The sequence below is a fragment of the Lynx canadensis genome, chromosome A2 (genome assembly GCF_007474595.2).
Source record: "Lynx canadensis isolate LIC74 chromosome A2, mLynCan4.pri.v2, whole genome shotgun sequence".
NCBI classification, from domain to species: domain Eukaryota; kingdom Metazoa; phylum Chordata; class Mammalia; order Carnivora; family Felidae; genus Lynx; species Lynx canadensis.
Genome location: NC_044304.2, coordinates 50,959,942 through 50,987,288, shown reverse-complemented (window position 1 = coordinate 50,987,288; position 27,347 = coordinate 50,959,942). Strand labels below are relative to the sequence as shown.

General features: G+C 47.3%; 1 protein-coding gene across 1 annotated transcript in view; it reads left to right on the top strand.

Moving 5' to 3' along the window:
* LHFPL4 (LHFPL tetraspan subfamily member 4) overlaps positions 1 to 17,121 on the top strand; it is a 28,927-nt gene extending 11,806 nt beyond the window's left edge. The window contains exons 2-3 of the mRNA XM_030307319.1: positions 13,112 to 13,348; positions 15,868 to 17,121. Of these exons, the coding sequence (XP_030163179.1) occupies positions 13,112 to 13,348; positions 15,868 to 15,968 (338 nt within the window). The 3' untranslated portion in view covers positions 15,969 to 17,121. The remainder of the gene's footprint in view (positions 1 to 13,111; positions 13,349 to 15,867) is intronic.
* Positions 17,122 to 27,347: the final 10,226 nt, after the last annotated feature.

Genomic DNA, 27,347 nt, shown 5'->3' with positions numbered 1-27,347 from the left:
TGGTACAGATGATTCCAGGTTTCCTTCTTGGGTGATTGGATCTCTGGACTGACATTCCCAAACATGCAGGAGGAAGATCGCATCAGTTTGGGAAATGTTGAATTTACAGACCCTATGGGATGTGCAAGAGGAAAAGTCTCACAAGCAATTGGATATTTGGGCCTGGAGCTTAGGGGAGAGATCTCAGGTGGAGACTGAGATGTGAGGCATCCTCAAATGAGTCTGAGGGTGGGTGAAATTACCCCGGGAAGAATGTGCAGGGAGAAGAGGAGAGCCTAGCAGCAGATTGAAAAGAAGCCAGAAATGGAGGCTTGGAGAGAAGAGCCAGAGCAGCTGCTGAGATTAGCAACTGAGACACTGAGAAGGATGGCCTCGAGAAAGGATGCCTGCCTGGAGGAGCCAGAGGGGGACGGAGAAGGGATGGAACCACCTGGGAGGGCCTGGTCCGAACTAGAGGGAGAGGAGACTTTGGACCAAACCCAAGAGAAGATGTGGCGGAGCTGAGCCAGGGCAATGGGGGATGCATGGGTGGGTGGGTTCAAAGGTCATTATAAGGCCATGTGCTTGGTGCAGTCTGGGCCTGGTGTGGGTGGTGAAGTAAATACTCTTCCCAAATGATTACCCCACAAAGTGATGGGGGTCCATCTCTCTGTAACAGTTTCTGTGACACCAGATACAATTATTGGTCTTCTCATTTAAAAAAATTTTTATGGGGCGCCTGGGTGGCGCAGTCGGTTGGGCGTCCGACTTCAGCCAGGTCACGATCTCGCGGTCCGTGAGTTCGAGCCCCGCGTCAGGCTCTGGGCTGATGGCTCAGAGCCTGGAGCCTGTTTCCGTTCTGTGTCTCCCTCTCTCTCTGCCCCCCCCCCCGTTCATGCTCTGTCTCTCTGTGTCCCCAAAAAATAAATAAATGTTGAAAAAAAAATTAAAAAAAATTTTATTTTAATTCGAGTGTAGTTAACATACAGTACAATATTAGTTTCAGGGGTACAATATAGTGATTCAGCCGTTGCATACATTACTCTGTGCTCATCAAGACAAGTGTGCTCTTAATCCCTTTCACCTATTTCACCCATCCCCCCACCCACTATTATTTGTCTTCTTACTAGTTCCCCTACTATCCTGTAGTGTCCTCAAGATCAGGAACCAGGAGCTGGGGACTGAATTTCAGAGGAAGAGAGTGTCCCAGGAAGAGGGAATGGTCAGTACAAAGGCCTCTATGTGGGGCTGAACCTGACTTGTTTTAAGGGACAGAAAGGAGGCCAGTGAGGCTGGAGTTTAGGGCATGGAAGCCTAATGGCTCCAAGGAAGGTGGGTGAGCCTACCTCAGTGCTTTCTTCTGAGTGCTTCTGGGGAGCTTGCAGAGGGCACTGAGCAGGGGAGTGGCACCTTCCGTTTCTGAAAGTTCACTGTGGATGCTGAGTGGAGAGCAGCTGCTGATGAGATAAGTGTGGGAGCTGAGAACTTAGTTAGGAGGCCCCATGGTCATCTAGTTAGGAGGGGGTCATGGCAGGTTGGACAGATGGTTGTAGTAGAGGTGAAGAAGTCAGATCCTGGATAGTTTTGGAGATCAAGGCAGTCGACCTTGGGAATGGGTTGCATGTGGGGGTGAGGGGAAGGGTGGGGTCAGGTGCCTCCTAGCATCTGGGTGTTGTATGGGAGATGGTGAGCCCAGTCACAGGAGTCCCGAGCCCCAGCATATTGGGCTGATAGAGGCACTAAAGTTGGGCCTTGATCTACACAAATCCAGTGGGTTGGAGCTGACCTGTAGGAACTGACTGTTACAGTCTTGCTTTCTTGGGGGAGCAGAACCAGTGCTCAGACTTAGGAGCAGGGACCTGTAGACACCCTCCTTCCCTTGGAGGGTCAGCCTGTCAGAGGTGTTGCCACTGGTCATGACTGCACCGGGCACTGGGGAAGCAATTCATTGGAGTGCTGGGATCTCAATGCATATGCAAACTCTTCACTGGCTCCCTCTAGCTCCAAATGCAGCCTATCCTTTTCTAAATGAAGGAGGGACTCACAGGCAATGCAAGCAGCTGGCCGTGTGTTCTATGCTGGATTGCTGCTCTGTGTTCCTCCCCTTTCCTAAGACCTTTACTGCTTTGTAAAGTCATCACTGTTCTTTGTAGAAAAACTGGGGACTATAGATGAACAAAACTACATCTGTAATCTCACGCTCCCACAGCATTCTTTTTTTTTTTTACTTTCTATAATTTATTTATTTTTTATAATTTACATCCAAGTTAGTTAGCACATGGTGCAATAATGATTTCAGAAGTAGATTCCTTAAGCCCCTTACCCATTTAGCCCATCCCCCTGCCCACAACCCCTCCAGCAACCCTCTGTTTGTTCTCTATATTTAAGAGTCTCTTATGTTTTGTCCCCCTCCCTGTTTTTATGTTCTTTTTGCTTCCCTTCCCTTATGTTTATCTGTTTTGTATCTTAAAGTCCTCGTGAGTGAAGTCATAGGATATTTGTCTTTCTCTAATTTCGCTTAGCATAATACCCTCTAGTTCCATTCATGTATTGCAAATGGCAAGATTTCTTCTTTGATTGCTGAGTATACTCCATTGTATATATATGTAATATCCATCTTCTTTATCCATTCATCCATCAATGGACATTGGGCTCTTTCCATATTTTGGCTATTGTTGATAGTGCTGCTATAAACATTGGGGGGGTCCTTCGAAACAGCATACCTGTATCTCTTGGATAAATACCTAGTAGTGCATTCCGGGGTCATAGGGTAGTTCTATTTTAATTTTTTGAGGAAACTCCATACTGTTTTCCAGAGTGGCTGCACCAGTTTGCATTCCCACCAACGATGCAAAAGAGACCCTCTTTCTCCGCATCCTCGCCAACATCTGTTGTTGCCTGAGTTGTTAATGTTAGACATTCTGACAGGTGTGAGGTGGTCTCCTCAGTGTAGTTTTGATTTGTGTTTCCCATGATGAGTGATGTTGAGCATTTTTTCATGTGTCGGTTGGCCGTCTGGATGTCTTCTTTGGAGAAGTGTCTATTCATGTCTTTTGCCCATTTCTTCACTTGATTATTTGTGTTTTGGGTGTTGAGTTGGATAAGCTCTCTATAGATTTTGGATATTAACCCTTTCTCTGATATGTCGTTTGCAAACATCTTCTCGCATTCCATTGGTTGCCTTTTAGTTTTGTTATTGTTTAGAAGCAGTCATTCTTAACTGCTTGGCCTACACTCATAAGACTATAGAATACTCATTATGAGCAGCTCTGGAGCCAGACTCTCTGGGTTCAGCCTTTTGCTGGCTGGTTTTGCAACTTACCAGTGTGTGACTTTGGATAACTTAGATAACCTCTCTGTGTCTCATGTCCTCCTCTGGGAAAAGAAAATAATAATGCAGATTGTTGTGCAGATTAAATGATCTAAGGTGTGTCAAGTCTAATAGTGTCCTGCCACGGTAAATTCTATATAACTATTTGGCTGTAGCTATGTAACTATTTTTTCCCAAAGTGAAATTATAGTGCATTAATTTCTACAGCCTCTGGAAACCTAACATATCGTAAGTATTTTCTGTAGTCATTAATCTTCTTCAATAGCTGGCCTGAGCAAATTTATATTAAAGTTTCATAGCTAAGTTGTATTCCATGTTATGAAAGAGCTATATTCCCATATTGCTGGAAAATAAGTTGCTTCTTTCTTTCTGTTCTTCCTTTATTATTTCTCACCTCTCCTCCTCTCTCTCTCTTATAGGTAACCACTGATGGACATCCTTGTAGCTAAAACTTAGAGCATATCCATGAGGGTTTTCTTAGGATAAATTCCCAGAAATTGGCAGAGCTCAGTCAAAAGGGGTTAGAGATTTCATTTTATGTTTTTGTGACTACCCATTTTTCTGAGAGTTACATTTGGGCTGTGCATTGCCATTTTTGTTTGCTTTCATTATTTCATTGCAGTGAGTGAGAATCTCTGGCAATAGTCACCTACAGTACTAGTACAGCTCCTGCCCACCTTACGGCTTCAGTGGGTCACTCTTTCACATCGGCTCTGAATCCAAAATGTGCACAGTTGTCAGTACATGATTCTCCCCATACCGGTGCCTCCTGTCCTCCAGACACTCATGTTCCCCTCCCTAGAAGTAACCAAGTCTGGGCGTGAGTTTTCACAGTTCGTAAGATCGAGCTCCACATCCATCTCTGTGCTGACAGTTCGTGAGCCTACTAGGGATTCTCATCTCTTCCCCTCCCTCTCCCATGCTCCCTCCTAGACTCATGCTTTCTCTCTCTCTCTTCTCAAATAAATAAACTTAAAAAAACAGTAATCAAGGTTAGTCAGTGTCTTGTAAACGCTTCCAGAAATATTTATGTCCATGGAATACCACACACACTACACACACACACACACACACACACACTCACATGCTTGATCCCCACTCGAAGAATGCGATCATCGTGCGACATACTTGCTCTGGACTTTGTCTTCACTTAGCACCACCACATGCCATCCCACATCAGCACACCAAGGCTTTCCTTTGTCCCTTTCAGGACTACGTGGTGTGCCATTGCACAGATGTGCTCTAACCTGTGGTTTATTGGTGGGCATTTAGGTTCTTTCTTCTGTTTACTTATGACACATTACATATGTAGCCTTTTTTAAAGTTGGCTTTTATTAAAGTATAACATATTTAGAGAAAAGCACAAAAATTGTTACCTCTGCGGCTCAGAGAATTTGCACAAAGTGAACGTGCCTGTGGAAATAGCATACAGACCAGGAACCTGATGCCCCCTTCAGTCACTACCCAAAGGTAATCACTATCCTGAGTTTTCATCCTGGAGGTTAGTTTTGCCTGCTTTTGAACTGTATATGAATGGAATCACACTTTTTCTCAGCCGTATGGCTCTCAGATGTAGCAACTTGATGCTCACAGCATTTGTTCCTCCTCGGGCAAGGTCTTGCTCTGGTGAGAGTCCCCCCCACTGCCTTGCAGAGGCGTCCTCCGGCTGTGTGCTGACGAGGTGGGGGGGGGGGCAAGCTCTCCGGTGTCTCCTCCTATAGGGGTGCTAATCCCATCATGAGACCTCACCAAACCCTAATCACCTCCAAATACCATCCCACTGGGGGTTAGAGCTTCAACATATGAATTTTGTAGGGACATAATTCAGTCTATAGCAAGACTCTGTGGAGTCTGCCTAGGGACAAAAAGCCCTGGGGACATCCTGCCTGACCCCTCAGTAAAGGGTAACAGCTGTGGCATGTCAGGCATGGCGCGGGCAGCTGAGCGAAAACAGAGGCCTCTCGGGAGTGCCCAGCTCAGCGAATGTCCCTGGAGGATGGTGTAACAGTGTTATAATGAAATGCTATTAAAATAGCTAAGCATAAAATGCATCATTAAAAAGCTTTACATAAAGGCACATTTACAGTACAAGCTTTAAAGAAAATAAACACCTGAGTGTATCGTATATTTTCTCTCATTAATTCTTCACTACTTTTGGTCTCACCCATGTTTAATTCCCAAACTCAAGTATCATTCTTCCCTTTAACTCTCTTTTAGTTTCTTAATTATTTTTTAAAAACTTAAGAGGATTTCATGGTCTGGCATAGATGGATAAGGATTGTCCGTAATAATATAGTTTTTGTTATGTGCAGATGTTAGACACTTTCACCAGTATAGGAGGGCACAGAATGAAGAGTGTCCCCCTCTCCACCCCCCCCAGGCCACATCTCCGAGGCATCCATCATTAAATTACTTCTGTATACTTCTAGAAATGTTTATAGATATGCAAGTTTATGTGTGTATTCTTTGAAAAATCAATATTTTTATTCATTCATTTAATCTTTTAAAGTTTGTTTATTTTGAGAAAGTTGGGGGGGGGGTGGGACAGAGAAGGGGAGAGGGAGAGAGAATCCCAAGCAGCAGGCTCCACACTGTCAGTGTAGAGCCTGACGTGGGGCTCGAGCCCATGAACCTCCAGATCATGACCTGAGCTGTAATTGAGTCGGATGCTTAACTGACTGAGGCACTGAGGTGCCCAGATGATGTTTTTAAATTTCACGAGTAATACATGAATATTCACTCCGTGAAAAGCTGAAACATTACATAAAGGCTAAAGTCCTCACGCCCTCCCTGCCCAGAGGCCACCACTCTTATAAATTTAATTTCCATTTCCCCTAGATCTTTTTCTGTGCACATACATGTCCGTGAGGTAAATATATCATGTCATTTTTGTGTTGCCCCTACTTACTTTCTTCCTCTCTCTCCCTCTCACTCTCTCATGGTAAAATACACATAACATAAAATGTACCATTTTAACCGTTTTTTAACTGCACAATTCCATGGTGTTAAGGACATTCACCATGCCGTGAACCATCCATCTCTCTCTTCCAGAACTCTTTTCATCTTGCAAAACTGAATCTCTGTTCCCTTTAAACACTAACCCCCCATACCCCTCCCCCAGCCCCTGGCAACCACCTTCCTACTTTCTGTCTCTGTTAATTTGACTCCTCTAGGGACAGCATATAAGTGGAAGCCTACAGTATTTGTCTTTCTGTGACTAGTACATTTCACTGAACATAATGTCCTCACGGTTCCTCCATGTTATAGCGTGTGTCAGAATTTCCTTCCTTTTTAAGGCTGAATAACATCCCACTGTGTGTAGAGACTGCCCCCTGCCTTTTTGAAACAAGAGGGAACATGCCTATGTGTGGCTGTCTACCTGCTAATGTATTGGAGAGGAGAGGTGGTTCAGAGTATGCACCCCAGCTCTGCTATCTCTAGCTGTGTGACCTTGGGCACATCACTTAACCTTTTGGGGCCTGTTTCTTCATCTATACAAATGGGGATAACAATTCATTCATAAACATAGAGCAGTTAGAACAGTGCCTGAAACACTATGTGCTTGACTTTTTAAAATGACAATTGCTAGGGTGCCTGGCTGGCTCAGTGGGTAGAACATGTGACTCTTGATCTCAGGGCCGTGAGTTCCAGCCCCATGTGGGGCATGGAGCCTACTTAAAATTACATTTCAACTGTTTGTTGCAGCAGACATCACGTGTCAGAAAGCTTCCTGTGTCAGTCCTCACAGCTGCTCATTCCTTCTACCTGTTCTACCTTGTAAGAAGGTACATACATCCTTCTTGGGGCGCCTGGGTGGCTCAGTTGGTTAAGCCTCCGACTTTGGCTCAGGTCACAATCTCATAGTTCATGAGTTTGAGCCCCACATTGGGCTCTGTGCTAACAGCCCAGAACCTGAAGCCTGCTTCCAGTTCTGTGTCTCCCTGTCTCTGCCCCTCCACTGCCCACACTCTGTCTCTCTCTCAAAAATAAATAAACACTAAAAAAAAAAAAAAAAAAAAAAAAAAAAAGGTACATCCTTCTTAAAGCCATAGATGGGATTATACTATACATTGTAATGTGAACCTTGATTTTTAAAATTTCTTAATATATCTTAGAAGGTTTTCCATGACAGTGTATACAATTGTTCTCCACTTATTTTAATAGCTTTGCAGTATTCCATGGCATGGATATACCAGCCTTTATTTAATCAGTTCCCTCTTAATAGACACTGCAGTCCTTTGTTATAAAGATAGCGGTGCAGTGAATATACCCCATACACACCCTCTGTGTACACGCACAAGTTCAGCCATAGGGTACATTTTTGAGTCAGGGATAAGTGCATGTATGATTCTTATAGATACTGCCATGTTGTTCTCCAAGCAGAGTAGATGTCCCACTTCACACGCTACAAACAATGAGACATACCCCCATTACAGTGATGATGGTGACCACCCAATATACGTTGTGGCCTTAAGAAGTAAATATCACCATCCCTATGATGACACAATGGAGGTTCAGAGAGGTGAAGTGACTTGCCCAAGGACACACAATTAAAAAGCTGTTCTCCCAATACATATATGTGATACAAACTTTAAAAGGAATAACACATTATTATAACAGTTAGGACTAAATTTGGCTGCATGTGATAGGAAAACCCAAAATAATTGTGGTCTAATGACCCAAGGTTCAGTCTCTTATATAAAACAAATGCCCAAGAGTTAGACAGTCCAGAGCTGGTATTGTAGCCCCTGAAGTCAAGAGCTCTTTTTAGAGCTCTGCTTCACCACTCTTGGGTAAAGCCCTTGTCCTCATAGTTGAAGATGGTTGCTAGAGCCCTAGCCATCACCTCTGCGTTCCAGGCAGCAGGATGGAGGAATGGGTGAAGAAAAAGGGGCAAAGAGCACATTCTAGCAACCTTACAAATCTGTTTATATAAAGTTATTTTCCATGAAGACACATAGCACATCTGCATGCATTTTTGCCTACTCATGTGGCCTAGTCATGTAGCTGCAAAGGAAGCTGGAAGCTTTATTTTTGATGGTCAAGTTCTCAGCAAAAAACTGGGGGTTATAATAGTAAGGAAGAGGGATGAACAGATATAGTAGCAAAGTACTGGTCTCTGTCATGATTATGTGTAAAAATTAAGCTAATCACCTTCCACAGGCAGTGACTGTTCACCGTTCTTGACTATCTGGAAAAAGGCTTATCTCTTTTGTCCAAATTTTTTTTCCCACTTCCCCAAGAGTTGCCATGACCTGTCCCCACTTCACCAGTAATAATTTGCATACCTCTTCTCACCTGCCAGTTGATTCTCACAAAAGTGCTATGAAATAAGTGGGGTGGATGTCATGATCCCATTTTACAGATGAAGAAACCAAGGCCCAGAGTGGTAAACCAACTTTGCCTAAAGCAACATAGTGAAGAATGGAGTTCAGCTTCCTTTTGAGGCCATGCAAGGTGGGCAGTGTCTCATGGCTTCAAGGAGAAAGGCTCAGTTTGGTGCTAGTATTTCCTTAATTCCTCACACACTATTAAACCTCTTAAACAGAGAGAGAATGCTGAGAGCATTTGGCAGGCAAAAGTATCCAGCTAGGATCTAAGAACATTGTTTTGGTTTCATTATATTTATAGTTTCCTTCTATTTGTGGCAAATGATCCTGGTTTCCTTTTCTATGATAGTGATATAAAGCTTACTTTTTAAGTAAATGCCTCTAAGTTAAAAAGTGAGGCTATTAAAAGAAAAATGTTAAGTAAAGACCTGTCTGGGTTTAAATACAGATCCCACCACTGACTAGCTCTGTGTCATGAGATATGATACGTGGTTCCTCTGAACCTGTTTTCTCATCTATAAAATGAGGATCATGATTTTCCCTACCTTATAGATTTGTAATAGCATTAAACAAGATCATGGTGTCAGGAGCTCTGCACCTTGGCATGTAGTTAAGCACTCAATGCTCTTTGTTAACATTATTATCATATTATGAATATTCATATTATTAATTTTGTCACAACACTTTCTGGCTGCTTGGAGCAGGGGAAGTCAGTGGACTGAAGGGTAATGGATAGAGATTCCCCATCAGAGGGCCCCTTCCCTATACTAGTGGTTCTCAGCCAGGGACAGGTTGGCGCGCCCCCCCCACCCCCCCCAGGGGACATTTGGCAATATCTGGAGATGTTTTTTATGATGACGACAAGGGTGGGGTGTGGGGTGGGGGGAGATGTGCCACATCCCATAAGGCACAGGACAGCCCCCCATCATGAAATATTATCAGGTCAAATGTCAAAAATGCTTCCTTTGAGAAGCCCTACCCCACATGGCACCCCACACCTGTGTGTGTGATTCAAAACAGCCGGCTCATTATTTCCAAAAGAGACTCGAACTCAGACTCCAAAGACTTCAGCCTCAGTTTCCTCATTCAGCACATGGGGATGAAACCTGCCTTACCTGGAGTCATTCTATCGCCTGATGGTTGAAACTCTTTGTCACTTCCTTGTTTTAGGCTGTCCCTAGTGGTCTTTTCCTCTCTTCCCCCAGGTCCAGGGAAGCCATCTGATTGGTTTTTCTCCATTTGCTTGACTTCTGGGTGTTTCCCATTCCCTGAGCAGCCTTGGGCGCCCCATAGCCACCACCTACAACGCTGCAGAACAGAGAAGGCAGAGAGAGTGGGTTAGAGATGGAGAGGTCCACCCCCTCCCTCTCCCAGCATCCTGTTATTCTGGGTCTCCACCCCGAGTCTGCTTCCTTGCAAGCACTCCTTGACATGCATAAGTATTCTGTTTGTGTACTGACTTGATTTTATTTCTCCCACACACCTCTTCTGAGGACCACGCCTCCAGGGGCCCCAGCATTCTGCACAATGTCGGGCACATTACTGGCCCTCGGGATTTACGTGTGCAGTGTTCGAAGGCAGAGCCAGAGAGAGGAAAGGGCCAGGTGCTAGATCCAGAGAAGGAAGAGAAGCGAGAAAAGGATGAGAGAAGAGGAGGGCTGATGAAAGAATGTTAAATGCAGAGAGATCTAACCAGACAAGGGGAGAGGAGAGGGAGGGTCGAGGCCGACCCTTGAGCGCGATGCAGACATGCCCAAGAGACAGTAGCAGAACAAGAGACAGATGCAGAACAAGAAAGATGAAAGGGTGGACAAGAGAAAGGAATGGGGAGGCACGCGACTGAGAGAGGCACGTGGGCGGTGAGAGCGAGAGCGTGCGGGCGCAGGGCCACGGGAAGGAAAGTCCTTGAGGGCTGAGCGCGGAGCTGCCAGAGAGGCCCGCCCTGCGAGCCCGGCGGTGCTGCGGGGAGCTCCGGGTGCGGGCGCCGTCTCCATGGAAACGGCGATGCTCTGGGCTGGAGAGGAAATGCGGCCTGGGGAGGGGAAACGGAGGGGCTGGGTGGACTTGGCCCATGCCCAGGCTCTTTTCGTCACCCCCAGCCTTTCGCTGAGGAGGCGGGAGCGCGCCTCCTGGGCCGGAGCCCTCAGATACCCAGGGCGCTCCTTCGCTCCCCTTCCCCGACCCCGACGTTCGAACCTCCTCTCGTCTCCGACAAGGGCCTGGAGGGCCTTGCAAAATATCTGGGATATTTGGGGAGGTGGGCGGGTGGACCTTCTCCGTAGGCTCCTCTCCTCCCTCCCAAGCGCTCAGTCCTAGGCCTTCTCTGTATCCAGAACTCCAGTCCCAGGGATTAACCTGCCCACAGCTCCCAAATTTACATCTCCAGCACGGATTTCCCCCTGAGCTTACCTCTCCATTTGGGTGGCCAAAGTGCATCTTCGAACTTGTGGGATTCTTTAGCTCCCCCAAGCTCATTCTCACCCCAGGGCTTCTTGCATTTGCTGTCTCCCTTTGCCAAGAACCCTTTTCGCAGCAGGTAAGCGACTCGCGGTACTCTAGCTGTGACTCATCTTTGAGGAGGCAAGCACGGGGAGAGGGGACACAGCCCTAAATGTGTGTGTGGTCACGGTGCTGTGGGGGAGCCCTGCATCAGGACGAGGAGCACAACCTAGGGATGTGGGGAATACTGTCGTGTCACAGGAGGACGGAGGAAGGCTACAGGAGGCAAAACCTTAGAGTGAGGGGCCCCGGCGCACTGGTAGACGGGAGTCTGAGCCTAGGGAGCACTTCCTTGAACGATAGGTGAGGGAGACACGTGACAAGGCTGAGGGCGTCCTCCCCACCCTGGGGACTAGATGGGCCTCCGGGACAGTGGGCAGCACTGACCACCACCCTCTCTTTGTCATCACTGTCTTCTAAAACCCAGGTTAAGCACCCCATGGGCCTGGTGTGGAACCTTCAGGTCTCAGACACAGTAACCTTGTTGCTGGTGGGACTGTCGAACACCGAGAGGGCAACATCAAGCCGCAGACACAGTCACAAGTCACAAGGCTAGCTGCTCACACCGCATGGCAGGAGTGGAAGGTCACAGCCCCTGGTTGCTTACTGAGCCTGGTTGGCTCTCTTTGGCTGTGTGGGGCTTGTGCTGTTTGGCTCAGACTTAGGTCCCACCAACTAGGCTGGGCACTGCAAAGAGCCTACCCAGACAGACTATTTGGGTTCGGATTGGCAGAGGTGGGTCACTAAACACTGGTGAGTGGATGCCAAGGTGGGGAACCAGCAGGGGCCTATTTCCGTAGAAGCCTCTTCTTGGCCTCTCCCTGTTTCCCCTCCTCCACCGCCTGAAACTAAGCTCCCTGCTCCCCAATAATTTCCTTATTTATGTGACTATTCTTTTTATCATTATGACTAGTTTTGATGATAGTAATAATAACATTTAACATTTATCTGGGATTTACTATGTCAAGCATTTACATTTGCTGCCTCCTGTAATCTTTGCAATGACTTGGATGCCATCATTAGCCCCATTTTACAGATGAGAAAATAGGCTCACGGGTGAAGGAACTGGCCTAAGTTCCCACATCTAGAAAAGACGTGAGTAAGGATTTGAGCCCCAGGCCTGTAATGTCTTTGCTCTCACGGAGAGCAAAGAGTTTTTCAGTAGTTTCCCCCGCCTAACTGCAAACTCTGTGAGGCTGGAGTGCAAGCAATGCCCCCATCCCCTGCCCAGTCTAGTGCCTGCACACGCGGGGCCCTCAGTGAGAAAATGCCGGGGACTGAGTGTCTTACACACCTGACTTCCTTTAATCCTCACCACCACCCTGTGCAGTAGTGCTGTTATTTCCATGACACAGACACAGACAGGTGGCATCCCCAAGGTTGTACACCCAGTAAGTGAAAGAACTTACCCCAGTCTTTTCTTTGAGAGCAGCACTCAACTGCGTGAATGAGAACGTAGGTCCAGCATCTTGAAGGAAAGGGAATGGCGCTCAATAAATGTTTGTTGAATGAATGACAAAAATAAAGAACGAGGAGGATGGGAGGGGGTAAGCATGGTCAGGATGCTAAAGGGAGCTGAAGCAGCTGAGCGTGAGTTACTATTTTCTTGTATTTGCACCAAGGCTTCCTGGAGGAGTTGATTTGATGGGGGCATTATAGGTCCCGGAAAGCTTCTGCTCCCCGAGGCAGGAGGCCATCTCAGACCCTAAAGTTTCTGGAACGCACAGAAGCGGTTAACAGGCTCTTGGGTTGACTGGCGGGCGGGGGGGGGGGGGGGGGGGGGGGGGGGGGGGGGGGGAGGTGGGGGTGGGGGGGGGGAGGGGGGGGGGTGGAGGGGGGTTCTCTCCCATTGTATTTTTCGGGGCTGCGCAGCCCAGCCTGGAGGGATGTGGTGGTCCTGGCTCTGGGGAGTACTCAACCCCTCTCTCTCCTCCCTGACCATGGCGGTGTGCCCGGCCTCGCGTCCCCTCAGCTCTGTGCCTTGTGCTGGGCTGCATGATCTTCCCCGACGGCTGGGACGCCGAGACGATCCGGGACATGTGCGGGGCCAAGACCGGGAAGTACTCCCTGGGGGACTGTTCAGTGCGCTGGGCGTACATCCTGGCCATCATCGGCATCCTCAACGCCCTCATCCTCTCCTTCCTCGCCTTCGTGCTGGGCAACCGGCAAACAGACCTGCTGCAGGAGGAGCTCAAGCAGGAGAACAAAGGCGAGTGCGCTTGGGGCTGGTGGTGGGGCCCAGAGGTGTCACAGAGTACTCAGACAAAACCAGAGCTGGAAAGGGTGCAGGCAGTGAAAGCCATTTGACGTTATTCCTCAAATCCCAACATTTGCATGCCTGTGACCCAGCAGACCCAACCAGGAGTATAAACCCATGAGAAATCTGCTTGGACGGTCTTAGCAGCAGTTTCAAATAGCAAACTACTGAAAACAATGGCCATTGACAGGAGGATGGATAGATAAATGGCGATATATTCATATTACGGAATAGTGCATATTGAATGAATACACTTTAGTTATAAGTAACAGAATGGACACATCCTGGAAACATAACATTGAGAAAGAGAGGGAAAAAAATCGAGTTCCAGAAGATGACAGAATGATATTTTTATGGAGCTCAATAAAAAACCAAGAGACACGAAATAATGTGTGGCTTAATAATAAATATGTTTATGGTAGTACTGTATATATTTTTTTAAGCAAAGAAACAATAAATACAGAAGATAGGATGATGGTTATCTGTGGTTGGGATAGAAGAGGGGAGGCCAGGAGCATGAGATGTGGGTGTGTAGGCATGTACAAATTATTGGCGATCACAGTTCTTTCATGGTGAGCCCACACAGGTGTTTGTATATGTAATATATTACATATCAACTTTTGTATGTATCAAGTAACACTGAAATACAGTAAAGAAAAAATTGACACATGAGGTCAGAGGCTCAGTGCTAACCACTGTTATCAGATGTTTATGCATATATGTACATAACATATGTTATATGTCCCTTTACAAAATATATAGTAGTGTTATGTGCTAATATAACACAGGATAGGCATCATCCTAAACAAATCCCTTGCTTCTTGTGCCCAACCCTAGAGCATATCTGAAAGATCTTTCTTTATCCTTTTATGGAGAACCCTTTATATCCAGTGCTTAGCATTACATCAGATGGAGGAACTGTAATTTCTTAACCATTCTCCTTTTAGGGACTGGTAGGGAGGTTTCCAGGATTTTACCATCACTGACAATGCTAGGCTAGACATCTTTGTGCCTTGTTATATACAATGTTTTCTGGGTGCTTTTTCAGAAGTGGAGTTGCACACTTACAATTGTAATGGCAGTGCCAGATTACTCTCCAAAGAAGGGTTGGTCTTCTGAGCCAGGAGCCTACCCTGCCCCTGGAGCAAGGGGCCGGGGGGCGGGGGGGTCGGGGGTGGGCAGGGATGGCACCAGTGGACAGACACCCGTCTGTCTGCGTGTGTGTTCCCTGCAGTGAGAAATAGGAGTAGTAGTTTTCACAGTTGCACCCTGCATGTTACATTAGCATGTGCTGGGTGTATATTTAGCACTCTCCATTAATTATATTCCTCTCTTGGAGCCTCTCACCTATAAAATGGGGATAATGGCAGTGAGGCTTATTATCTCATCTGGCAGGAGGCAGGTTAGTTTGGTGGTGGAACCCTTGGACTGAAGGCAGACCGTCTGTGTGGAAAGCAGGTTGATCAAAGAAATGGCTTCATGTCCTTGAGCCTTAGTTTCCTGCACTTCATAAAATGAGGGTGGTGGAAGTAGTACCACCTTACAGGGCTGTCTTGTGAAGAAGAAAGATTATGTCTATTAAGGGGCACTTGATGAATACTCAGAAAAAACTGTCACTGCTCAAGACTCCCCATCAAGCAGACATCATGGCCACCATTTTACAAATGAGAAAGGTGAGTCCCCAGGGAGGTGCAGTTAACTTGCCCAAGGTCACCGAAGCAGTGCAGCCAGGATTTGAACCCAGGTCCAAATTCAAAGGCCAGACTCTTCCCTGCTGCCTGCTTCCTTTTCTGGGGGCCCTCCTGGGCTGCTGGGCTGCTAAAACCTGTCTGTGAGCCTCCTGTCCCTGGAGACCCTGACACCTGGTGGTTTCTGTGCTCTTGGTGTGAGGTCAGGGCCTGCCCTCTGGTGGCAGCTTCCAGAAGTGCATGACTAAGAGCCAAGGCCTTTCTGAAGAAGGGGTCTGGGGGTGCAATTGGGTGAGATGGGCCCAGCCAGCGTCCTCTCCTCCCTCCCCAAAGTGCCCTATTCTCAGTGCTAAGAATGATGTGAAGGAGCCCCAGTTTGCCTTCCCTCAGCCTCTGTGGGTCTCCATCCCTCCAGTTCAGTTCTGAGCCAGACCTCTGGGACAAAAGTAAAAAATAAAATAAATTGCTATCATTTCCAGCATTTACTAGGCACTAAACATTGTGAAAAAGCCCTTAGCTATAATTATTTATGTCTTTTTCACCCCTCAGAATCACCCTGTGAAGGAGGCTATGATGACCGTTGTATAGATGAGGAAATTGAGACTCAGAGGGGTCAAATGGCTCAAGATCATCCAGCTAGGCAGAGGCCTGGCTGGGATTTAACAGCCTGTGCAGGTCACTTCCCTGCCCAGCTTTGCCCACCCCACCTGAGAAGTGGCCGAGGGGAGCCCCAATGCCCTGGCAGTCTCTGACTTTCTCCAATTCTCTCTCTCTCTCTCATAGATTTTGTGGGCTCTACAGTAAGCTCTGTGTTGCGGCCAGGGGGTGATGTCTCAGGATGGGGAGTCCTCCCCTGTCCCGTCGCTCACTCACAGGGACCCTGAGGGCCAGGATCACAGCCCAGGAATTGACCTGTCCTCAGCTTCTCCCGTTGCCTGCCCTCTCATCCCTTCATTCAAGCTCCAGGGGAAGACCCCATCGAGGACTGACTTCTCATCTGCTACCTGCCTGTAGCTCCAGGCTTTGAAGAGATCGGGGCTGGGATGCAGTGTGGGGGAGGGCCTGATTCTGCTCTTCCCTCAACTGACCTAAGGGAGCTGGAGCCCCAGGCCCTTGGGCTTCTCCTTTCCTCCCTAGCCTGGCCTGGGGACCCTGCAGAGTCTCCAGGGGAGGAGACGCCGTGGTTCCAGTTCCCCAGGCCCCCTCAGTCTGGAGGGCTGCTGCCTGGCTGTATCCTTGCCTCCTCTGGTCCCTGCCTCCTGCAGAAACTTATTCAAGACACTGGCCTAGGGTGGACCGGACTTTTTCCTACTTTTTTCTCCTCCGATGATGGTTCCATCATATCATTACAGAGCTCCAGGCGCCACCAGCCTCCCTGGGGCCTCTCTGCCCCGCTCCAGCCTGTTCTCACCTCTCCCAAAGGAGTCTGAGCTGCACTGAGGGAGAAAGCACAGGGCCTCCCTGTCAACGGCTGACTGGGGCCCTGGGCAGCCCAGAGACTGAGGACAGACAGGCTCTGGAGGCAGTAGGAGGGGGTGCTCGGACTCCTGTCTTGGTGGCATCTGATCATGGCAGCTGGGGCTGGAAGGGGCTCAACCTGGGGCTGGCCCGGCCTCCTCTCTGCTGGGGTGTCTCACCAGTGACTGGACCCTTGACCCCAGCCTGTTTTGTACAGCACAGATTTCTTGGCCCTGTTGTCAGGGCTGGGGGTTTGGGAGGGGGGCCCGAGAGTGGGGAATTAGGGGATACATCACCCCTCTGCCCCTTCTCATGCCCCCAGCCCAGGCATCTGCCAAGGGCAGAGACTGTCTTGCCTCTTTGATACTTTTTCTGCATAACTTGAACTTGCAGGTCACCTCTGAACAGGGTACCCCCTGTCCCCATCCCCAGGCCTTGTAACCCTATCCCTACCTCCACTTCCTCCCCTTGCCCACCTCTCGCCTTGCGGTATGCCCAGGGTCTGCAGCCCAATGGGCAGTGCTTGGAGCTGAGGCATGAGTGTGTGTGTGTGTGTGTGTGTGTGTGTGTGCGCGCGTGCATGTGTGTGACAGCGTGAGTGTATGTGTGCACGCGCGTATGTGTGTGTGTAAGTATGTGGCGCGGGGGCAGATGGGGAGTCTTCTCTCTCCTTCCCCTCCTAATGGGGGGCGTCTCCTTTCCCTTTGGCTGGGAGCAAGTGAGGGAGACTCCAGGTGTTTCTAAACTCCCCTCGCTGCCTGTGGACCTGGCAGGCAGTAGAGCCATTGGCCTGGGGCATGGACAGCCCCTTTCAGCTCCCAGTTCAGGTGGCAGGTTGGTTTCATCTAGTGTGCCTACTACTGTCTTCAGGTACTGGGAGGAAGTACTGGTCCACTGTGTAGCAGGAGCACGAGGCCTCTGCAGGTTCAGTGGGGAAGCTTGTCATCACTTCCTATCCGGGTCTCAACCAAAGGAGGGGAGAAAAGCAGCGAGTGCCATGTATTTGCCAATCTTGTGTTCATTTCCATAGGACTTGGACCTGAGAGGGTTTCCAAGACAGACCCTAGAAATCCTCTGCCTGAGACCCCCATCTGGACCCTAATTGGAGTCAGATGCTGGGTCCTGGTAGGATTCCTGAAACCTGGAACTTACCAAGTCTTGACCTTCCACCCTCTCCACCGACTCCCCCATCCTGGGCAAACACCTTTCGTCTGGTGCTCTGGCTCCAGCCCCATGCTCCCCTCTCCTGCTCCCCCAAGGCTCTACCTGCAGTGTGGGGCTCTACACCTGGGGCCTGTGCTAAATGGGAGGGTCTGGGGAGCCTCATGGGAGGCAGTGGGGGGCAGAAGTGAGTTCCTTAAAGATCCAAACCAAAGCCCAGTGTTGGCAGGCTACAGGGTGGGTGGGCAGGAGCCAGTATCTGGGAAGGGGGAGAGATGGGAGAGAGCCAGAATGAGAGAGGGGAGAGAAGGGGTGGAGAGGCAGAGAAATGGGGAAAGGAGAGATGAAGAGTGTAGGGGAGAGGGGACCCTGATGCAGAGAGCCTGGAGGTAGTGGGGAGGTGGCCGGGAAGATGGAGAAGGAATAGGGACAGGGAAGGAGGCAAATGGAGAGGTGAGGTGTGGATAGCAGACTGGAGTGCAGGGGGATGGCATGAGGAGGAGAGGAGGGTAATGGCAGGACAATGAGGAACAGGAGTGGCTGCTGTGTGTGCACTGTGTGCAGGGCTCCTGTTCCCCCAAGGGGACTGCTGGGGGAGTGTGGGGGCAATGGAGCCCTGTTGTGGGAGGGGGGGATGTTAGAACCGCTCCTCAGAGGCTGAGGCTACTGCCCACCTCTTTGGGGCAGGGGCATCACTGGAGTGGGTTAGTGGGAGGGAAGAGGGATGTCAATCCCTTTGAGGTGGGGTCTGAGTGCCTCCAAGTCACCATGCGTCCAGCCAGCTGCCACCTTGCTGAGGAAGGGGCTACCCAGAGATGCACCTAGGAGTGTGGGTGGGGTTAGGAAAGCAGGGTTGGGCAGGTGAAGGAGTGTCAGGGGAACACAGGGAAGGGAAAGAGGCTGGAGTGGGCACCAAACCATAGCCCCATCCCTCAGGCTTCAGCACAGGTGGGAGCAGAGTGAGGAAAATGCTTCAGGCAGGGGCCCCACGTGAGGCTGAAGCACCATCACCCTGTGGCCCAGATGGCTCTCTGGGGGCAAGGAAGCCATCCTGGACACGGGGAGGTTTGTGGTTTGCCCTCAGCCAAGGCAGGCAAATTGACTTTTCCCTTCGGGAGGAGATGAATACAGAGATCCCACCTCAGTGTGGCCCCTGGGACTCTTGCTTCTTTAAAGAAGTTGACCTTTGAGTGGCCCATGGAGGCACTCCTCCCCCGAGTTGTGACTGGATGAGAGGGGTCTGGCACTAATAGGTTGTCTTTGCTGTGTGGTCTGGGGACTTTCAGAAGAGGCCAAAGCAGCCACAACATGGAGGTGGTTGAGAGCACTGGTTGGTCAAGTCCTTCTGGATCTCTAGGATGTGAAAACTTTCCTGTTTGGGAACCAGTACCCCCTCAGGAAAACATGGTTTTCCTGAGGGGTTGAGGACCATGGGTAGGATTGATTCTTTTCAGGCCTGGACTAGCCAAGCGGAGAACTTTTAGACAAGGCTATAGGGAAATTCCTTGGCCTTCTTGAGATTCCTGCTTGGGCACAGGGAAGTCAGCCTTCTCCAGCTTCCAGTGTGATTGAGACAGGGGAACCCTCTCTTCGGAGAAGCTGGGACCTTCCCAGCACAAGAAACTTGCGCAGGTCCCTGCCTGGCTGAGGGCTAGCCTTCGGGTGGGCATGGAGTTTCCTGAGAAGGGAATGAGGGGGATAGTCCTTCCCAGAGCTCTGACCAGCAGATCTCAGGGGCCTGTGCTGTGTGTCATTAGGATAGCTTGGTGTTGTCTACACCCCATTAGTAAGTTCTGTCTGAATGTGTCCTCGCTGTTCATCGTCCAGTTTGGTAACATTTATTTCAGTCCTGACCCCTTCTGCTGCTGCTGGATTTGAGCTTCAGTGCAGGTGGAATGATGTTCAAATAAAGAAACACTTTATATCACCCATGCTGGTTTCTTCTTCTCTGAGTTGGCCCCCAGGGGATCAAGACGGGGGAGATTCTACCCTTTGTACCAGTTGGCTGCATATTAATGGAGCTACACTGTGGCTTAACAAGAGTTTATTTTCCTTTCACATTAAGTCTGGAGATAGCCAGACCATGGACCAATATGGCCTGCAGCATTATCAGGAACCCAGGCTCCTTACCTTTCTGTGCTGCCATTTTCAATCCTGGCTTCCAGTTTCAAGGACACCTCATGGCCCAATATGGCTGCTGGAGCTCTAGTCATTTGGCCACATTTCATTTGACAGAGACTTCTAGAAATCCCATAGGATGGGATGTACCTAGCTGAAATGTAATCCTTTAATGGGCACATGCCACGCCAAATAAAACTGTGGTTCTGTTTCCAAGGAGAAAGGAGACATAGATGGAGCAGGCAGTTAGAAGTCTCTACACAGTGCTGGTTGACTGCATAGGTTTGATTTTGGACTTAGGACTCTGACGAGGGCAAACATGACTCCACCCTTTTCTGCCTGTGTGCCCTGGACGGGTCCCTTTGCCTCTTTCTAAATCCCCACTACATAAATGGAATTGATGACAGTGATCTCGGGATTGTAAGGAACAAATGAGGGAACGTGAGTTGCTTCACAGCATCTGGCACATTGTAACATGTCCCATGTGGCAGCTACATTTATTATAATTTGTGCCCTTGGAAACTGAGTCTTCAATACATTTTGGGCACTTAGTATAGTCTAAGCACTTAAAGAACAAAAAAGAGACCCTACGTTAAGTGTCAATCTGATTGGGGATGAACATGTAAAATGATGTAAAATGTGGCAGGTGCAGGGTATTGTGGGTGCCCTGGGTAGGGACACCTTAAATGGCATTTGGTGGGGGGGTAGAGCAGGAGACCGTTTCACAGGAGGATGAATAGGAGTTAGGCAGGCAAGGGTCAGGAAAGCCATTCATGAGAGAGAAGGCAGCTTGAGGAAAGAGCTGGGTAAGAAACAGAATGGTATGTGCAGAGCACTGAAAGCAGTTGGCAATGCTGAACTATAAAGTGCAAGCAGGGAGGGTCAGAGATTAGTCTGGAGACAGGTTCAGAGCAATGGGGAACCAGGGAGGATTTCAGCCAGAGAGGGGCATGATTAATTTTGCATTTCAGGAAGATCACTCTGGTTGCCCTGTTAGGGAGCCAAGTTAGAGGAAGACAATTTTAATGAAAGGGAAATCAGAAATCTTGCCTGGGTGCCTGGGTGGCTCAGTCAGTTAAGTGTCCAATTCTTGATTTCAGCTCAGGTCATGATCTCACAGTTTGTGGGACTGAGCCTGTGTTGGGCTCCACACTGACAGGATGGAGCTGGCTTGGGATTCTCTCTCTCTCTCTCTCTTTCCTCTGCCCCTCTCCTGCTCATGTGTCCTCTCTAAGTAAAAAAAGAAAAGAAATGGGGCGCCTGGGTGGCTCAGTCGGTTGAGCATCCGACTTCGGCTCAGGTCACGATCTCGCGGTCCGTGAGTTCGAGCCCCGCGTCAGGCTCTGGGCTGATGGCTCAGAGCCTGGAGCCTGCTTCCGATTCTGTGTCTCCCTCTCTCTCTGCCCCTCCCCCGTTCATGCTCTGTCTCTCTCTGTCTCAAAAATAAATAAATGTTAAAATTTTTTTTTTTTAAAAAGAAAAGAAAAGAAAAAGAAAGAAAAAGTCTGGCTTAAAACAAGGTGAACAAGGTGGTGGCAGTGAGTCTGCTGAGAGGTGAGAATTTTGCTATTTAGGAAGTAGAACAGACACTTGGTAGCTCATTGATTGACAGTGGGGTAAGAGAGTGGCACCAAGGATAATGGATACATTTTTTGCTTGGGGGACAAGAAAGAATTGTCAGTATAACACCAGAACAAGATGACCAATTCAGTTAGAGACTTGCTAACTTAATAAGCATGTGGGGAGTGCCTTGTTGGCTCAGTTGGTGGAGTGTGTGACTCTTGATCTCAGGGTTGTAAGTTCGAGACCCACGTTGGTTGTAGAGATTACTTAAACAAATACATAGAAAAAGAAAATTAAAAAAAAAAAAGCATGCAGGACATCACAGTGGAGTTGTCCAATAGTCAGTTGACTGGGATGGATTTGGGAGCTCAAGAGACAGATCTGGGCCAGAAGCATGAGCATACAGATAATGGTTGAAATGTAAAGCAGAGATGCCTTTGCTCAGGGCGATTGTGTTGTGTGAAGAGCACAGGGCTATGAAGTGAATGCTGGAAAACATCAACACATAAAGGTCAGAGGAATGGATGTCCAAAAGGAGAGAACAAAGGAAGAATCAGAGCTGTGAGGAAGATCATGAAAGTGTGTTATGGAAACCAAGGATTTCAAGTTCAAGGGAAAGGTCAACTGGAGCCAAGAAGTTCAGAATTAGGGACTGAAAAATGTGCCTACTGGATTTGGAAGCAAGGACACCATTGTTGAATTTCAGGATGTGGAATCTTTCTTTATATGAAACAGTTCTGAATGTTCCTAGATCATGGCCAGTAAGAGGTTGTTTGTTTGTTTTTTTTAAGTTTATTTGGAGAGAGAGGGGGAGAGAGAGAGAACAGGGGAGGGGCAAAGAGAGAGAATCCCACGCAGGCTTCACACTGTCAGCATAGAGCCTGATGTGGGGATTGTACTCATGAACTGTGAGATCATGACCTGAGCTGAAATCAAGAGCTGGTCACTTAAGACTAAGCCACCCACGTGCCCCATGGCCAGTAAGAGTTTAACGGTAAAGAGAGAACGACTGAGAAGAGGCAAGAAAGCCTTTTTTGGGGTAGAGGGAAGTACAAGATTGAGGGAGCTCTTGCCTGATAGTATCCATTTTCTCAATGAAGCAGGAGGCAAGACTGTTCACTGAGAGGAGGGAATGAGCAGTGGGGTTGAAGAAGTGGTGAAAGTTTGGAACAGTTTCTACAGGAGCTGTCAAAGGACCACAAAACTGATGGATGACCATGAATTTATGGAGACATCAACCAACAGGAGGGCAGGCACAGAGAAGGCTGACTGTAGATTGGTAGGTAGGTGCCAGGTAAGCAGAGTGTCCTAAAAGAGTGTTTCACTCCTACCATGAGATCCAGGTTGCTTACAGAAAGAAAGCCTGTGATGGGACAGATGGAGAAAATAAGGGACTAAAGTTTATGTGAAAGAGCTGGAAGGAGAGGAAATTGTGGTTAGAAACCTGGGTGCTTGACCTGAATATTCTAATTCTTAAAGACAGCTTTGAGATGTGAGGCACTGGGTAGGAGGTCTACCCAAATGGTGGGAATAGTGGCAGAAATTGGGGTGCAGATGAGCCAAAGTTGTCTGTCCAAGAACCAAAGGGAGTGGTGAAGGCTAAAATAGAAGAAACTCCAAGCACAATAACCAGGTGTTGTGTGCATCAGTGGAGCAAGAATTTTTACCTGAAGGACAAGATGTATTTGGGAACATTGGAGAGAACTGTCAGGCAAAAGATGTGAGAAAGAGGAGTCTCCCCTTATTAAACATTTTTTTTTAAATGTTTTTATTTATTTTTGAGAGAGAGAGAGAGAGAGAGAGCACAAGTGGGGGTGGGGGCAGAGAGAGAGGGAGACCACAGAATCTGAAGCAGGCTCCAGGCTCTGAGCTGTTAGCACAGAGCCCGATGTGGGGCTCTAACTTGTGAGCTATGAAATCATGACCTAGCTGAAGTCGAACACTTAACCAACGAGCCACCCAGGCACCCGAGGAGCCTCCACTTAAAAGAGCTGGAAAGGAGGTGGTGTCCTAAGGAGAGAACCATATTTCCATATCACATAAAAAATTTGTCTCTCAAAGAGGTGTCCAGAGAGCACAACAGAAAAGTTGGGAGAGAAGGATAGAACAGAGAAAGAACCACATTGTAAGGGTCAAGAGCACCAAGAACCAGATGACACAGAGGACTCTTGTTTTGGGAAATGACTAAGGGTAACAAAAGCATGAAGTTGGTAGAACTCACGAGACTCAAGCTTCAATGGAGCTCCAGTTGAAATCCCTTTCAAGTCCACTTAGGCACAGCAAAGGACTGGTAATGCCAGCTGCTGGCACCTGAAACAGATCTGGAGGTGCTGGAAGGCTCCTTTAGGTGCCTGGAGGCTTCTTCAATTCATTTACACATTCAACAAAACGTTAATTGAATGTCTGCTCTGGTCAGGTACTGCTAGGCTCTGGAAATACAGAAATAAATCACACATAGGCCCTGGGCTCAAAGATCACAGGCTGGTTAGTGGCAGGGTCGTTTGCCTATTTAGAAGCGCTAGGTAAGACTCTGGTTTTTGTTTGTTAAACATGTTGCAGCATAAAACAAATGTACAGGTAGATGGAATATTATAAAATACCCTACTATTACTAAAGTGACAGATTCTTGCTATACACCCCAGAAATCTTTCACTTGCCCATAATCATGATCCCCTTCCTTCTCTCAGAGTAACCACCACCTTGACCTTATGGTAATCAGTTCCCAACTTTTATTTATAATGTTTTTTCACCCAAGTGAACAACTTTAAACAAAATAGTTTAGCTTTGACTTTATTTTTATGTCTTTTCCCACCTAATTCTTTTTATCCCTCCTTGTAATTTATTGACGAAATTTGTTATGCAGTGTTCCACGATGGAATTTTGCTGGCTTCATGCTTGGGGTGTAGTTGAGCAAATTCTCTGTTCTCTATATTTACAGCAAATTGGTATTTGGATCTAGATGCTTATTCAGATTCAGGTGTGTGTGTTGCATTTTAATAAATGCTTCATAGTTTTTGGGTTTTTTTCATCATCAGATACATAATGTCCAACTGTTTTGTGTCATTAGAGTTACAAAACAGTGATGTTCCAATTCTATCATTCTGTCTTCAGGTATTTGTGGAAACACTTCTAGAAACACCCGTATTTACAACCTACTTGGCCAGTCACACAATGTATGTAGGAAAGACAAGGAAAATACTGATGTTCCCCTTTATTTAAGTTTTCAAAAATAGAGTTTGTTCCCTAACATCTTCCAGAGATGAACAATTATTATGTTTTGGTACCATTATGAACTCATGAATTTAAACATATATGGTGTATTTTTGTTCCATTACATTTCTTAGCCTCATTAATGGTTAAAATGTCCCATCACTGGTCAGCAGAGGCCTCTTTAAAGAGAATCTTTTAAACCTAACCCTAATTATCTTTGATGGTATCCTTCCTCTCAGGTATGACAAGATGTTCTAGACTGATCTTGTACATTTCCTTCCTTAGATCAAAGTCAGCCATTTCTCCAAGAAGCCCTATTTCCAAGCTTTTCCTGTTGATAGAGCTAAGAAAGGGACACACAAAACTTGTATGTATATAGGACCCATCTATCAGATCTCTTTATATCTCTCTGTCCGTCCATCCATCCATCCTGCCCTCCCTCCATCCAACCACCCATCCATCCATCCATCCGTGATAAAATCCTCATGAGTTGATACTGATACATGAAAGGCTTTGGTTTAACATCGAACTATAATTCCTTTCCCCTTCTATATTGAGAATCCTGTCAAAGACATTGGATTCATTTGCTTTGTCCCACATTAAAGGCTTCAGATACACTGCCACCAATATGATCACTAAAAATATACTCTTTTCAGCTTATATTTCTTAGTTGTACTATATCGATCTTGCCTAGGTCACATAAATCATTTATTTTTAAAGATTTTAAGTAATCTCTACACCAAACATGGTGCTCAAACTATAACCCTGAGATCAAGTCACATGCTCCACTGACTTGAGTCCGCCAGGAGCCCCACATAAACTATTTTATAGTACAACCTCTCTTTACATCCCTCATTTACTCTTAGTTCTACATATAGCTAACTGTATATAATTAACTCACTACCAGATTTTCTGTTGATGTTTCTCAAGACAGTTTCTCTGAAGGTTTTTCTTTTTTTTCCTAATTAAACAAAAATATTTTAGAGAGAGAGAGCACAAGTGGGGGAGAAGGACAGAGAGAGAGAGAGAGAGAGAGAGAGAGAGAGAGAGAATCCCAAGCAGGCTCCACACTCAGCACAGAGCTGATGTGGAGCTCGATCCCACGGCCCTGGGATCATGACCTGAGCTGAAACCAGGAGTTGGAATGCTCAACCGACTGAGACACCCAGGTGCCCCTGAAGCTCAGTTTTTAATAGATTCTTCTCCTTTTTTTTTTTTTAATGTTTATTTATTTTTGAGAGAGAGAGAGACAGAGTGCAAGTGGGATGGGGGCAGATAGAGAAAGGAGACAGAATCCGATGCAGGCTTCAGGCTCTGAGCTGTCAGCACAGAGCCTGATGCAGGGCTCAAACCCACCAACCGCAACATCATGACCTGAGCTGAAGTTGGATGCTTAACTGATTGAGCCACCCATGTGCCCCAGTTTTTAATAGATTTTTAAAAATTTTTAATGTTTATTTACGCTCGAGAGACAGAGACAGAGTGAGAGAGACGGAGAGGCAAAGAAAGGGAGACACAAAATCTGAAGCAGGCTCCAGGCTGTCAGCACAGAGCCCGATGTGGGGCTCACAAACCGTGAGATCATGACCTGAGCTGAAGTTGGATGCTTAACCGACTGAGCCACCCAGGTGCCCCTTTAATAGATTCTTAAGAGCTAACAAAAATGAAAACTGTCCAAGTTCTTGAACACTGAGGATAGGTTGCTGCTGTCATATACTTGAAAGTCAGTTTGGTTGGTATGAAACACTTGGCTCAGTCTGAATATTTTATTATTTTTAAAAAACTTAAAAAATTTTTTTTAACGTGCATTTATTATCGAGAGACAGAGAGACACAGAGTATGAGCAGGGGAGGGGCAGAGAGAGGGGGAGACACAGAATCTGAAATTGGTTCCAGGCTCTGAGCTGTCAGCACGGAGCCCGATGCGGGGCTCAAACTCAAAAACTGTGAGATCATGACCTGAGCCAAAGTCAGTCGCCCAACCAACTAAGCCACCCAGGTGCCCCTAAAAAACTTTTTAAAAATGTTTATTTTTAGAGAGAGAGCAATCAAGCAGGGGAGGGGCAAAGAGAATGGAGAGAGAGAGAACTCCAAGCAGGCTCTGCGATGTCAGTGCAGAGTCCAATATAGCTCAAACCCAAGAACTGTGAGATTGTGACCTGAACTAAAATCAAGAGTCAGATGATCAACCAACTGAGCTACCCAGGCATCCCTATTATTTATTTAATTTATTTATTTATTGACTGGGGGATGGGTAGAATCCCAAGTAGGCTCCATGCTGTCAGCACAGAGCCTGACACGGGGCTCAAACTCAAAACCATGAGGTTAGGATCTAAGCTGAAATCAAGAGATGCTTAAGTATCACTGTCTGAGTCTTTTATTTTAATATTTATTATTATTTTCTTTAACTTTTTAAAGTTTATTTACTTATTTTTGAGAGAGAGAGAGAGAGAGAGAGAGAGAGAGAGAGAGAGAGAGAGAGAAAGCAGGGGAGGGACAGAGAAAGAGGGAGTCAGAGATCTGAAGTGGGCTCCATGCTGACGGGCTCTGCCCTGACAGCAGAGAGAGCCTGATGCAGGGTCGAACTTATGAATCGGGAGATCATAACCTGATTAGAAGTCAGATGCTTAACCAACTGAGCCATTCAGGAGCCCCAACAGTCTGAGTATTTTAAATATTTCATCTTTTTTCGTCAATAAAGTGTTGCTGTGAAAAAAACCGATATAATGATATAGCTAAATTTTCTTCCCATTT